General features: G+C 48.8%; 1 protein-coding gene and 1 long non-coding RNA gene across 2 annotated transcripts in view; both read right to left on the reverse strand.

Annotated features, from left to right (window-relative positions):
* Positions 1-7,774: 7,774 nt before the first annotated feature.
* ANAPC4 (anaphase promoting complex subunit 4) overlaps positions 7,775-14,537 on the reverse strand; it is a 37,319-nt gene continuing 30,556 nt past the window's right edge. The window contains exons 21-28 of the mRNA XM_058670248.1: positions 12,842-12,939; positions 12,413-12,474; positions 12,296-12,334; positions 12,093-12,194; positions 10,908-10,982; positions 10,153-10,320; positions 9,099-9,222; positions 7,775-8,068 (exon numbers count right to left, since the gene is read on the reverse strand). Coding sequence (XP_058526231.1) covers positions 7,775-8,068; positions 9,099-9,222; positions 10,153-10,320; positions 10,908-10,982; positions 12,093-12,194; positions 12,296-12,334; positions 12,413-12,474; positions 12,842-12,939 — 962 coding nt within the window. The remainder of the gene's footprint in view (positions 8,069-9,098; positions 9,223-10,152; positions 10,321-10,907; positions 10,983-12,092; positions 12,195-12,295; positions 12,335-12,412; positions 12,475-12,841; positions 12,940-14,537) is intronic.
* LOC131481410 (uncharacterized) lies at positions 13,094-13,694 on the reverse strand. Its single transcript, XR_009246309.1, has 3 exons — positions 13,640-13,694; positions 13,200-13,583; positions 13,094-13,139 (listed from the first exon to the last, which is right to left on the reverse strand). It is a non-coding gene; the product is annotated as an uncharacterized LOC131481410 (long non-coding RNA).

The raw sequence follows: 14,537 nt of genomic DNA on the forward strand, positions 1-14,537 counted from the left end.
AGTCCTTCTGTAAGTTCCATCATTTTGAAAACTGAGAATATTGGGGCAGTGTGGAATGAGTCCAAGAAGCAAGCAAAATCACAGTCAAGAATCCGCAGCCCAGGCCATCACGGTAAAGACCAAAAGCTGCCTTCAGTCTGGGGCTCTGGCCTCCTGCCGGGCCCCCAGCCCCACCGCCAGCCAACGGCAGGAAACTGCCAGGACATTTGCAGACACTGACCTTCCTTCCTTTGGACCCCTTCCCAGGAAGTTTCTGGAAAATGTGCCCTCCCACCTAGCTTGATGGTTTAAAAGAAAGGAAGGCCCAGGATCCCGGAAGCAGGGGTTAAAGAGACACCAGTGATGGTAATGGAGTGTGTGTGTGTGGGGGGGTGCAGGTGCTTAATTTGAGAGGTGTTTCCACCCAAATCTGAACTTGGTTCAAACAAGAACAGGACATTCCTGGGCCCACTAGTTTGGTACCACGACATCCCGTATCAGAATCCCGGCTACTCCGCTTGCGATCCACCTTCCTGCTGACGTGCCTGGGAAAGACAGCAGCAGATGGCTGATGGGTCCCTCCCACCCACAGGGGATGCAAGGATGAATGGTGGCCTTGTCCAGCCCTGGCTACCGGGGGCAGTCAGTGAACCAGCAGAAGGAAGATCTGTCTCTCTGTCCCTCCCTCATTGGTGCTTGTGTCATTCTGTTTGTCACGTCAACACGTCTTAAAAAGCGAATGAAGAGAGAAGCCACTCATTGTGACTTTGTAGTTCACAGCACTAGGAGGCTTTGCAGGGAAGGCTGGGGGGAAGGCAGGTGGGCTGGGGTGGTGGTTAGCAGGGAAGCAGGGGCACGGTATGCAGGCAAGGGCGTGAGGGAACACCTCCTGTGTTTATCTGGCTGCTGTGGTCCCAGTGTTTGTACAAGTGGCACGGCTGCATCAGCCCCAGCCATCCACTCAGGCACTGCCAGGCACACAGAGGCTGAGTGACCTCCGCAGCAGAGCAGAGCAGGGAGGGACCGGGCAGCCGCTGGCATCATTCAACACGGTTGGTGTCTGTGCCCATTGCCTGGCACCTTGCCTTAAGGATGCGAGCTGAGAGCGAGGGACCGCGTGTCCAGATCACCCTGCCGAGCTGCGCGTGCCCGAGATCCTGCTCCCAGCCCTGGGACGCTAAGGACTGCAGATATACAATCAGATGAGAAATAACCTTACCTGGCTGCATGCAGGCTTTGATCTAATTCACCTCCCCCACGGAGGAAACTCTTGCTGCTTGTAGTCTGCACTCTGGTCCATGGTGGCTTAGGGGTCCTGCTGTGAGCTCCCTTGGGGCAGCGTCCTTTCCAAGGCCCAGGCCGAGTCCCCCTCATTCACTGCCGACCTCAGCACTCCAACTCACCATCAAGATTCTTCGCCAACCTGCTTCTCCTCTGGTGACTTTAACACTAACGAGGCAGCCTAGACCCTGGTCACTTGGTCCTGGACTTCTTTGGCTCCAGCAGTCTTGACCCAGTTACTCCTGCGGGCCCCAGCTGCACCTCTGTAATGTCCCTCTTTCTCTGCTCACAGCCTCTCCTAATCCTTCCATCTCTGCAGTTCTTCCACCTTCCCATCCAATGACCTCATCACTGCCTGTGACCCTCCCCACCCCCTTGCAGTCTTAACATTGTACTAGTTTGAAAAAAGGTCTCAACCTGGGCCCGGCAGTGAGGCCTAGCGGCAAAAATCCTTGTCTTCAATACGCCAGGATCCTATATAGGCACCAGTTTTAATCCCGGCAGCTCTGCTTCTCATCTAGCTCCCTGCCTGTGGCCTGGGAAAGCAGTAGAGGACAGCCCAAAGCCTAGGGACCCTGTACCTGTGGGAGACCCAGAAGAAGCTCCTGGCTTCGGATCAGCACAGCTCTGGCCATTATGGCCACTTGGGGAATGAATCATTGGATGGAAGAGCTTCCTCTCTGTCTTTCCTCTTCTCTGTATATCTGCCTTTCCAATAAAAATAGATAAATCTTTTTTTTTTAAAGGCCCCAACCCCAATCCAACCCAATGTACCACATAAGCCAGGCCACACCCGAGCAGCCAGAGGAAATAGCCTCTCGGGTGGATCCTAGGTTCACACTCTCGTGCTCCCTCCTGGCTCACACTTCCCCACCAAGCGCACACTGCCGCTTATGTTGCGCAGCCTATTAATATCACAACATGAATTTCATAGCAATACCTGGACTTACCACCACGAGCTCCTGCACCTGCTAGCACCTGTCCCCACACACTCCTCTCAGGATGGAAGGGCCAGTGTGCTCCACCCCATAAGGCCGCCGCTACCGGGTCTTAACCCTGTTGGCCTTGAAACAAAGATTTCACTCCGTTTCCCTGCACTAGTATTCGTCTTAAGAAAAAAATTTCAGGGGCTGCTGTTGTGCCACTGGCATCCCACAGGGGAGCGCCTTGTGGAGTCCTGGCTGCTTCACCTGGGAAAGCAGTGGACAGTCGCCCTACGTATTTGCGGCCCATTAGGGAGACCCCGACTTGCAGATGGAATTTCTACCTTCCGGCCTTGGCCTGCCCCAGGCCAGAAACAGCCTTCTGAAAGACTTAGCTTGGGTGGCAGAAGCCCAGCAGGCGGGGCGACGCTGCCAGGAAGTAGAGGAAGGGGGCAGCAGAGAGCTGGCTTTTCTGTCAGGAAAGCTGGGAGCCAGTGGTGACGCTGATAAAAACTCATGGGGCGGGCCCGGCGGCGTGACCTAGCGGCTAAAGTCCTCGCCTTGACCGCCCCGGGATCCCATATGGTCACCGGTTCTAATCCCGGCAGCTCCACTTCCCATCCAGCTCCCTGCCTGTGGCCTGGGAAAGCAGTAGAGGACGGCCCAAAGCCTTGGGACCCTGCACCCGCGTGGGAGACCCTGAGGAGGTTCCTTCCCGGCTTCAGATCGGCGCGCACCGACCCGTTGCGGCTCACTTGGGGAGTGAATCATAGGACGGAAGATCTTCCTGTCTCTCCTCCTCTCTGTATATCTGACTTTGTAATAAAATAAATAAATCTTTAAAAACAAAAACAAAAAAAACCTCATGGGGCAGTGAAGGTGGCCGGAGCCCTTCTGGGCTGCAGTGGGAATGGATGGTGGAGTAGATGGGAGGAAATGAGGAAGCAGAGACCGGGGGGATGCTGCAGAGATGGCCAGCGAGGGACACGGTATCCAGCAAGGAGCTTTATCAGCTGCTCCACGGCATTTACAATGCTGGTGATCCGGGCCTGATGGGAACCCAAGCTGTGAGCGCTCCCCCAATGAAGGAGCAGTCTCCCCAGGTTTTCAGCCTGGCGCTGGGGTGAGAACCCCATCAACCTGCCACCAGGGGGCCTGAACAGCAAGAGGCCTAATAAGCTTGTAAGCGTGTAACCCACCCCTGACGCTTGGTGTCCGGACCCTGGGCTCAGCCTCACCACACACCCCTGGAGCCAAGGGGGCAGGTATGAGCTGTAACGGCTTGTTTCCAGCATGGCCTGTGTGTGCCCAACGCAGCGTGCCTCTCAGCCAAACCTCATGTTAGCAGTGTAGCCAGCAATTCAGATCATCTTTTTTTATTAAGCATTTATTTTTAAATTTTTATTTTTGATGATTTTATTTTTGATGGTTGACCAGGGTGGGAAGGATTGAGGGTTAGAGAAAAGTGGATGAAATCATTATTTTCACATTCTGTTTCTTCTTGCCTCTGTGGGAAGGAGAGAGATAAAGGCGGAAGCCACACCCAGCCTCCCAAATGTCCCAGTACCCAGGGAAGGGGAACCGCCACCCAGGATCAACGCAGAGTCCCGATGCAGTGCATGTTCTGAGGGTTCTAAGTGGTTTGGATAGTTCTGAAATGCGTCGATTTTGACGACCCAAGGCTGAGGCAAACTTCCCAGTGGCCACTGGCTGGCATAGTTGATCTCAAGTCCATTCACCCAGCTTTTTGCCGTCATTGTTTGCTGGGGTAGTTGTCCAGTTTGCTCTGTTCTTCCTCTGTGACAAACGAGCTGCCATAATCTCCATGTGCATCAGGGTCTGTGTCCCTGTTCACCTTTTTTCACTCGCAGGGAGGCTCCAAGGACTAAAGCCAGGCGACCTGAGCCCCGTCAGATCCCCCACCTCTGGGGCTCATGGACCTGGCACCTACCTCACAAGGGGGCCCCAGGCCCTGGGCCAGGTGACCCAAGCCCTGCCAGAGCCCCTGCCCCTGCAGCTCATGAACCCAGCTCCCACTGGCCCTAGGCTGGCACGGCTCGCCTCACCTCAGCATCCCCAGTGTGAGCTGGGTGGTGCTGCAGCCTGACCTGAATCTGGGTCACCTTTAAAGAAAGAAAATGTAATGGCTAATGCAGCTAAGGGGTCCAGCACAATAGCCTAGTGGCTAAAGTCCTTGCCTTGTGCACTGTGATCCCATATGGGTGTCGGTTCTTATCCCAGCAGCCCTGCTTCCCATCCAACTCCCTGCTTGTGGCTTGGGAAAGCAGTTGAGGACAGCCCAAAGCCTTGGGACCCTGCACCCACATGGAAAATCTGGAAGAAGCTCCTGGCTCCAGATCAACTCAGCTCCAGCCATTGCGGCCACTTGGGGAGTGAACGAGCAGACAGAAGATCTTTCTGTCTCTCCTCCTCTCTGTATATCTGTCTTTCCAATATAATAAGTAAATCTTTAAAAAAATTCAAAAAACATTAATTCATTTAAAAAAAATGTCCATAGAAAATAATACTTCTCAGCATACGTAGGCATAAGGATGAGGTGCCTTGGATGAAGTGGCAGGGCTGGCCCTGGCTGCCGGAAAGGGCCGGTGGGAAGCCATAAATGGGCATTTTCAATGACTACCAGGTGAGTCCTGATGTGCTAGCGTATGCTTCATGGGAAATTCTGCTCTAGAAGTTCTACTTTGCTCACAGACCAGGTAAACACTGACTATACTGTATTAAAAGTTCATTTCCTACAATGAGCCATTTAACAAACGAAGCATTTCTGAACTGGATTTCCCAAGACATCATTTCAGCTCTAACTCAGCCCTTGCCCTTGCGATATTTTTGTGACCCTGGTAATGTAATCCCAACACTGGCTCCCTGTGCTCCCAGAGCTGAAAACAATACAGACAGTCCAAGATAGATTCGAGGAGACAGTCTGAGGATGTGTGTCACAATTTTAAGAGGTGCCAAAAAATTGATTTGCTCCTGGTGCTAGCAAGCAGGACATGCTTTCCATTCTAGCATTTTTTTTCTCCCCTCCCCGCCCCCCATTCTAGCATCTTCTAGAAGTATATTGGCACATTTCTCCCTGCTGGGTCTTAATTTCCTTCAGGAATGTGCAGATGTAGATTAATTTAGGGAATTCCAAAAATTCAGTCACAGTGGTGCTCTCCGTGGCACTCAGATGCTCTTCATGAAGATGCTGTTTGAACGTGCCACGGTGTGTGATTTTGCATTTTGGAATGAAAAAACACAACCAAACCTACACAATTTAACCAAAGGGAAAAAATGTTCAATTTCTAAAGACAACACAACTTATCCTGCAAGAGCAGAACAGGGTGGTTCAATTGAAAGCACTAACATGGACCCATATGTCCTGTGTGCCAACCTCAGGCCGCAGCCACCCAGCCTCTGAGGCCTGCAGCACTCCCGGGACCGGGGCCCGCCCTTCAAAGCCTCCTGCAGCTCCTCAGGCTCTGGGCTCACTCCCACCCACTGCACCTAACGCCTAAACGGCCAACAGTGATCAGATCGGTTGTTAGTATTTAAGGCAAAGTGGGTGTAAGGACCCACACATGTAAAAGCACAATCAAGTTTGAATGCAAAGTATATGTTCTCCCTTCGTAAGACTTGAGATTCAGTTACCAACTTCTCTTTGATATAATACAAATCCAGTCCCTCAACATAATATACATTCAGGAGGTAGAAACTGTTGTCCTGACTTTAGCGATGCCTGACGTTATCAGGGTAATGATGTTCAGGGACAGCTGCTTCCCCTGAAGACGCCGCGCTGAGTCCTGGTTTCAGCCGAACCAAGAAAATGCGTCCCAACCCAACAAGACCCCTTCAGAAATCCAGTGCTGATGTCACATATACATGGGACAAATGACTGCAGCTCAAAGGACAAGCTGTAATTATTTGTCCCTGAAGCCTGTCCCTTCTTTAAGCATTGTGTATTCAATCTGAGCAGTGGATTCTCTCTAAAATGCCCCACACACCTACAGCCTAGCACTTCCCCCCCGATAACAGTTTACCTTTTTGGCTCACAAGAGTTAACTTCGGGGTTCTGCATTACGCCACCAACACTGTAGCAACAGAAGTTATGCAAATCAGGTACCACTGGGACTGAAGGCCTGTTGGGTGTGAGGCAGGGGTCAGCACAGCCTCCGGAAAACCAGTCCTCCACGCCCTGTCCGGGCACACACACTGCGGCTTCCATTCCGTGTCCCCTTTAGAAGCCACAATGGAGGGACACTGGAGGACTCAAAGGGCCGAGTACTGACAGAGGCGCAGTCAGCATGACAGATCTCAAGCGGCTTTACTGTGTGATCTCGGAATCAGCCAACACTGCATTTTGTAAAGCAAACTGTTCTATCGGACTGAGCCGACAGACAATGGCTGAGATACACGGCAGAAACGAAACGGACTGGAGTGGTCATTTCAGAGTGACTTTCTTATTCAGCTAGGGAGGTGAGCCAGAATAACAGAATAGTAACTGATCGGTCAAAATCATGACTCAAGCTGAGGGAGTTTCAGAGTGACGCCCATCAAGACCTGCAGTTTGGGCATTTTGCTGTCATTGTTTTCCCTCCTGATTTCCTGGAAGGTCAGACAGCCACTTAGCTTCATTTTCACACTTCGAACTTCAGTTTGAGTGGCTCCATGGTAGGCTTCAGGTCGGTCTGGGGGGCCTGGTACAGGAGCCTGGTCCAAAACAATGCCCCTCTGCAATCTAACAGTGCCTACAGCTCAGCGTGAACTCAGCTTATTAAACCTGTAACCTGCAGCCCCCCACTCCCCCAAGCAAAGTTTACTTCACTTTCCCAAAGACATTTAAAGCTTCACAAAGTGGCCCATTCATTTGTCAATGAGGTGGTATTATAACTCATATGTAAAAATGGTAACCCTGCCTGTCACTAGAGGACACTGCTCCCCTCAGTACCTCTGTTAGGAAACAGCCATGGCTCCTGGCACCAGTGTCCCTTCTGCTTAGCTGGCCCGCATTTCCTGTGTTCCCGAATTACTCAGGCAGCCACCAGGGCTGCATCTACCCAGGACAGGACACCCCAACACACTGCTCACTCCAAGCGCTCGGGGTGCGAGACAAGAGAACAGGGAAGATAATGATGCGCACGTCTGTTGTGTTACCGAGTGTAAAAGGTAGCTGGGCTTAGTGTTATAGTAAATCAGTGACATTAGTATAAAAAATGTCATTTTGAGAACATTCTAGACACTTTGGATGAACTGGAATGGAAGACAGAAAAACAGTCATAATACCCGAGTTTTAAAAATACTCCATATCCGTCAATATTTTCAAGGGTGAGTGACTACTCAAACTCAATTTCTTCTGCTACAGGAGTAACTGCTCTCTTTTGACATACAAAATATTAAACTTTTTCTTCACCTTCAAAAAATGCTTTCTTTAAGCACTAGGTCTGTCCCCCCATATTGAGAAGAAACCTCATTCAGAAAGCCCCTCACAGTGACTACACTGCTAAGCAGCAGAATGTGAGAGTATAATCTCTTGTTTTATTTCTTTGTTACACAAAGAAAGTTAACAGTGGTCCCGCACATCCTTCTGCGTCCTACGCATCCAGCTCAGGGTCCAGCTTCTCCGCGCTGATGACCATCTCGGCAGTCTGCGCCGTGGCGGCGGCACCTGCTGGCTGGCTCTCTGCCTCTGACTCCGACAGCACTTCCTCCTTCATCTTCACAACGTTGCTCCCCGCCTCCTCTTCCTCCTCCTCCTCCTCGTCGTCATCGTCATCGTCGTCGTCGTCATCATCATCCTCGTCATCGTCGTCAGAAGACTCATCCAGCTCCCACTCGTCATCTATGTCCATCTCAAACACTCTCACATGGCGGAGGTTTGAGCTTAACTACCAAATAAAAGGCCACAGAAGGAATTCCTGCTGAATGCCTTAACCATAACACATGTGGAAAATCAGAAATCTGAAGCATGACGGGAAGGCATTTGGGTTAGCAATGAAGATGCTATTTGCTGGGGCCGGTGTTGTGGTAGAACAGGTTAAAGAGCTGCCTGTAACACTGGCATCCCATATGGGCACTGGTTTGTGTCTTGGCTGTTCCACTTCCCATCCAGCCCCCTGATAATGCCCCTGGGAAAGCAGTGGAAGATGGCTCAAGTGCTCGGGCGCCTGAAGTCCTGTGGGGGATTAGAATGAAATCTAGGTTTTAGACTACAGCCTGGTCCAGCCATATCTGTTGCACTCATTCTCTGAGTGAACCAGCAGATAAAGACTTCTCTGTTTCTGTTGTTCCGACTTTCAAATAAATGTTAAGAAATTATTTATTTTTATCAGAAAGGCAGATTTTAAAGAGAGAAGGAGACAGAGAGTAAGATCTTCCGTCTGCTGGTTCATTCTCCAAGTGGCTGCAACAGCCAGAGCTGAGCCAATCCGAAGTCAAGAGCCAGAAGCCTCCTCCAGGTCTCCCACATGGGTGCAGGGTCCCAAGGCTTTGGGCTGTCCCCGACTGCTTTCCCAGGTCACCAGCAAGGAGCTGGATGGGAAGTGGAGCTGGAGCTGCCTGAACACAAACTGGCACAGATCCAAGATCCTGGTGCTTCAAGGCGAGGATTTAGTCACTGAGAACGCACAAGGCCCAGCTGATTCACAGTAAAACACCTGGGCTGGACCAAGAGCCTAGAACTCAGGCTGAGTCTCCCACATGTGTGGCAGGAACCCATGATTACAAATCCAGATTCAGTAACTCTCTGAACAAGCTCTGTAAGCTTTCTCAGAATGAGAAAATTCAACAGCCAAGGTCACTGCACACCCCCAAATCAAGAAATGCTGTGAATCACAGGTCTGTACCAGAAGGTTGTCCACACCAGAAACAATGGCCTCTCCTGTTGTTACTCTCAGTGAACTCCCTGCAAACACTCACCACACAGGACACTTTCCGAAAACCATTTCCAGCAACATACTGTGCTTTCATACTTTCCAGTAATCTCCAGTGCTTCTCAAAATGGACTGTGCGTGCTGGGATAACACTGTACTGCTCATCCAGCCTGCAGGGAAAGCGGCAAGGCAGGTCAGCGGGGTGGCAGCAGGGTCACTCCTGAGCTCCACTGCTCCCCATCAGCCCACTCCCAACATAACCCTGACGGTCACTGCGTAAAAACAGGCATGATAGCATAATCAATAAAATATTGCAATTCCAAAGCTGGGCAGAGGATCACCTCTGCAAAGAAGTTTGCTTCCCTTTCAAGGAAAGCAAATGGCTACATTTTCACATCAGCTAAAGGATCTGGGAACCAAAAGATATCTTAGTCACTTAAAGCTACTGCTTAGAACTGATTATGCACTCTCCATGTGGGAACCAAAATCCTAATTTCAGAAGGAAAAATAATTAACTCTGCTTCAAACTAGTGCGGACACTATCCTCAAGAAGACACTAAAGGAGTTCCACTGTTCTCTCCAAATCATTCCACACCCTGTTCCAGTAAACACTTTTTAGATCTGAGAATGACCATGTTCCAAGTACGGGCTTATCTCACCATGCCACAATGGTGACCCCTCAGCAAATACAACAGAGGAACATGGAAACTCTTACAGCCAGCACTGGGGCAGGTATTTGGCCTAGCAGTGAACATGGACCAGCAACTCCCACTGCAGGCCCTGGAGAGGACAGCTGGCTCCACCCCTAACCCCACCTTCTTGCTGTACAGACCCCAGGAGGCGGGCAACAGGCTGCTGTCCTAGGCTCTAGCTCTGCCCTGCCAGGTCCCGCTTTCTGCCACCGTAGGTCCCTGGGAGTGAGTCACACTCCCTGAGTGTGTCTCTTTAACACATAAAACTGCAAAAAATAATAATAACATTTCAACTCCACTGACTCTATAGTTATCCCTAACAATTGAATAACAAAAATTTTGGTATCTATGGTACATGGAAAAAAATTTAACTCTATCAGAAAAATGATCTTACAAATGAGTTATTACCTGGTAGAGTAACTCCCAGTGAACTCGGCAGATTCTTCACTGTTGTACACTAAAGACAGAGGCAACTGGACTAAGAGTCTGTCTCTTCCTTCACGCCCCATTGTGTCTCTAAGAATTATTGTTACAGTTTCATCATCATAAAACTGGGCATCGAGACAACTGTAGGTGCTAGAATTGACAAAAATTTTGATATCTAAGATAATCATGATTACTGAGAAAATGTATGCGTTAACATTACACTGCCAGTCAACAGAAAAAATAACTTTAAAATATTAAGCGGCATTCCATACAAAAACACTTCAGCTATAGCATTAGCTTACACTACAATCATAATAACTGAGTCTTACAGAAAATCTCACACATGAACTAAAGAAACAACTCCAAAGACTAATAAAAGTTTATGTAAGGTAAAAAAGGAGACTGGGATCCCCTCACAGGGCTCTGGTGTGACGGAACTTGAAGGCAGGCCCTCTGGGTCCTGCAATCACACTGATTAGCAGACAGGAAGCTCAGAAGTATGAGTGTTATTTACAAGAGATCATGCTACACTCATTCTTCCAGGGCAGGACAGCGCTCCTCAGTTAAAGGACCAATCATTCTGGACTTGGAAGGCACGGGCAGAGTCCTGCTGCCTCTGTCGGGAAGGGCCAAGTCCGTTCCCGAGTCATCACCAGTGAGCACGGCCACAGTCCTCCACTGCACTTGCCGGGCGTGTGATAGCTCTGTCACTGTGGCTATACGTTTCATTCACTTACCTTTTCCTGATTTTTTCAGTTGTGGCATATGTGAAGCTCCCAAATTTAACAGCGATTAATCCATTATTTACAGATCTTGAAGAAACAAGGGGAGAAAAAGAGACTTTGTGGAATAACCTGGAGAGCCAAGACTAACTGCTTAAAAGAATGCATCAGTGTTGGTGCACTTACCTAAGCATCAGATCCCAGAATAAACTACTAGCACTCCCTTTAAAAATACGGACAACTACTGTAACACTGTACATGGCTAATCCCCTTAGCTAGATAAACCAACCTGGTTTAAAATCTTAGAGTTGGGCCTAGTGCTGTGGCTCAGTGGGTTATGTTCTTCCGATCCAGCTGCCTGCTAATACGCCTGGGAAAGCAGCAGATGACCCAAGTCCTTGGTCCCCAGCCACTCACGCAGGCGACCAGGAGGGAGTTCCTGGCTCCTGGCTTCGTTCAACTTAGTCCAGGTTGTTGTGGTCCTCTGAGGTGTGAACTAGCCGATGGAAGGTCCCTCTTTCTCCCCAAACCTCCCCTCACTTCTTTCCTTCTTTCTCCTTCTGTCATTCTACCTTTTAAACAAATGATCTTGGCAGCCAGTGTTGTGTAACCAGGAAGCCACCACATGTGATGCTGGCATCGCCTGTGGGGGCCGTGTGTGTCCTGGCTGCTCTGCTCTTGATCCGGCTCACTGACAGTGGCCTTGGAGAAGTAGTGTAAGACAGCCTAAGCACCTGGGCCTCTGCCAACAACGCGGGACCAGGACGGAGTCCCCGGCCCCAGCCACTGCAGCCATGTGAGGGCTCACCCACTGGACAGGAGACCTCTCTGACTTCCCATCTTTCTCTGTGAAGCTGTGTTTCAAGTAAATAAATCTTCACAAAAAAGTTCACAAAATACAACAGAATCTTGGGTTCTCTAACGCTTAAAAAAAGAAAAAAAAAAGAATTCTATATACAATGGCTACACCAACATGAAAAGTAAAATGGAAGTGATCTAGAAATGGAGCCAATCACGCAGCTACCTCACCAGTGCTATTCTCTCGATACCAAAACACCGAGAACAGTGGGATGGCACATTGAGGAGCAAACGCAAAATCACCAGGAGGCTTCTAACCAGAATCTGAAATGCGGGGAAAGAAGCTCTTATTACCAAAAATAACACAGTCTTATCTGATTCAAACTTCAGATTAATACTTACTGGGAAATATCAGTATGTCTTCTTAAAATGCACATTTTATAAATTGAATCTTCTAAAATTGTAAAAAGAAGATAATGTAGACTTGAAGTTTTATTATTCCACCTAAGGGAAAAATATTTAATATTATAATATGGTATTTAGGTTTTTTTGATACCTGACCAAAATTGTGTTATTGATATAAAATAGGCAAGAAACATACTCACAGGAAAGGAAATTTGAGCAATCTGCGTGTCAAATTCTCACTAAAACAAAAAGGGAAAAAGTGAGAAGAATTTAAATTGGCTGTTGAATTACACCACCCAAAGGGTAAAGAGAATTACCTTCTGGCATCTCTATATAATGGGATACAGATTGCTTGATTCATTGATTTGCCAATTACATCCTGCAGGAAATAGATTTAAAAACATAATTAGAGCATTTACAGGCAGGTATCCTCTGGGAGAGTGACTGACCGTCCCGAATCAAGCTCAGCACAACCTGGTCTTCATCACATCTCTGCACTCAGGACACTCTAGTACCAGTTCTTTAACATGGCAGGTTAAAGGCCATCTTCCTCTAATCTCACATCCGCTACTTCACGAGGAAACGGGACACATTCGCTTTGAAGCCGAGACTAGACCCATTTTTGTCAGAGGTGAATATCAGGATTTACGTACAGTTTACCCTAATCATCGGATAACTGACATAAACAAGCCACATATTCAAGATACTTCTGCTCCTAAACAGACATGCATTTCTTTCAAACTTACGGCGGGCTTTTGCAAACACTGGTCAATAATCTTCTCCATCCGCCTTTTCACAAAATGCAATGATTTTCGAGGGTAATAAGGAAACAGCAAAGGACTGTCTGGTTTCAAACAAAAGCAAAAAGAATAAAAAAATTATAGGAGTTGAAGAACAACAACCCACAGCTGCAGCCAACCTATGGGCTTACGATCCTATCTGCACCCCTCTACTGTCCAACAGATCCTGTGTGCACACCTCCTACTGTCTTTAACAGATCCCGTGTGCACACCTTCTACTGTCTAACAGATCCTGTGTGCACACCTCCTACTGTCTAACAGATCCTGTGTGCACACCTCCTTCTAACAGATCCCGTGTGCACACCTTCTACTGTCCAACAGATCCTGTGTGCACACCTCCTACTGTCTAACAGATCCTGTGTGCACACCTCCTACTGTCTAACAGATTCTGTGTGCACACCTCCTACTGTCTAACAGATCCTGTGTGCACACCTCCTACTGTCTAACAGATCCTGTGTGTACACCTCCTACTGTCTAACAGATCCTGTGTGTACACCTCCTACTGTCTAACAGATCCTGTGTGCACCCTTCCTACTGTCTAACAGATCCTGTGTGCACCCTTCCTACTGTCTAACAGATCCTGTGTGCACACCTCCTACTGTCTAACAGATCCTGTGTGTACACCTCCTACTGTCTAACAGATCCTGTGTGCACACCTCCTACTATCTAACAGATCCTGTGTGCACACCTCCTACTAACAGATCCTGTGTGCACACCTCCTACTAACAGATCCTGTGTGTACACCTCCTACTGTCTAACAGATCCTGTGTGCACACCTCCTACTGTCTAACAGATCCTAACACCTCCTACTAACAGGCTACTTGATCAGAGGCACACACTTGGTGCAGTAATTAAGCTGCCACTTGGGACACAGTGCAAATTCTGGCTGTGATCCAATCCCAGTATCCCCCTGATGCTGACCTTGGGAAACTTGTGCTCGCTCAGGATTTGGGTCCTGGCCACCCACAAGGAAGCCCTGGTTTGGGCTCTGGCCTCTTAGCTTTGTCTGCCCAGTCTTAGCTGGTGTGGGAACATGTGAACACACAGACGGAAGATCTCTGTCTCTCTTCTAAAGAAATACTTCTATCTATTCATCTGTCTACCTGAAAGGCAGAGCCACAGAGAGTGAGGGAAAGACGCAGACATCTTCCCTCTGTTGGCTCACGCCACAGTGATTACAACAGCCGTCTGGGCCAGGCAAAGCCTGTTGCCACAAACTCCTTCTGGGTCTCCCACATTGGTGGCAGAACCCTAAGAACTAGGGCCATCATCTGCTGCTTTCCCTTAGCAGGAAGTTAGATTGGAAGCAGAGCAATGGACTCAACTGGCACAGCAATAAGCGATGGAGGGCATTGCTTAGTGGCATCTTAACCCACAGCACTACAGTGTTGGTCCCCTTTCTGCCTCTCAAGTAAGTAGCTTTTTCAAAGTGTTCTTTGTCAGTAGAAAGTAATCTGCAATTTAGCATTTACTGGCTTCTGCTCTGCGAGGTTTTTTCTTACATGTCATTCCTGTTGCTTACCACAGCTGCATGCCCAAACAGCACACTGTCCAACTTATGGATGAAAACTGCTGTGTCTTAGATGTGAACAGCTGCTCCGAGTGCAGATGACTAAGTACCCGATCTAGGACTCAAACCTAA

The sequence above is a fragment of the Ochotona princeps genome, chromosome 11 (genome assembly GCF_030435755.1).
Source record: "Ochotona princeps isolate mOchPri1 chromosome 11, mOchPri1.hap1, whole genome shotgun sequence".
Lineage (NCBI taxonomy): Eukaryota > Metazoa > Chordata > Mammalia > Lagomorpha > Ochotonidae > Ochotona > Ochotona princeps.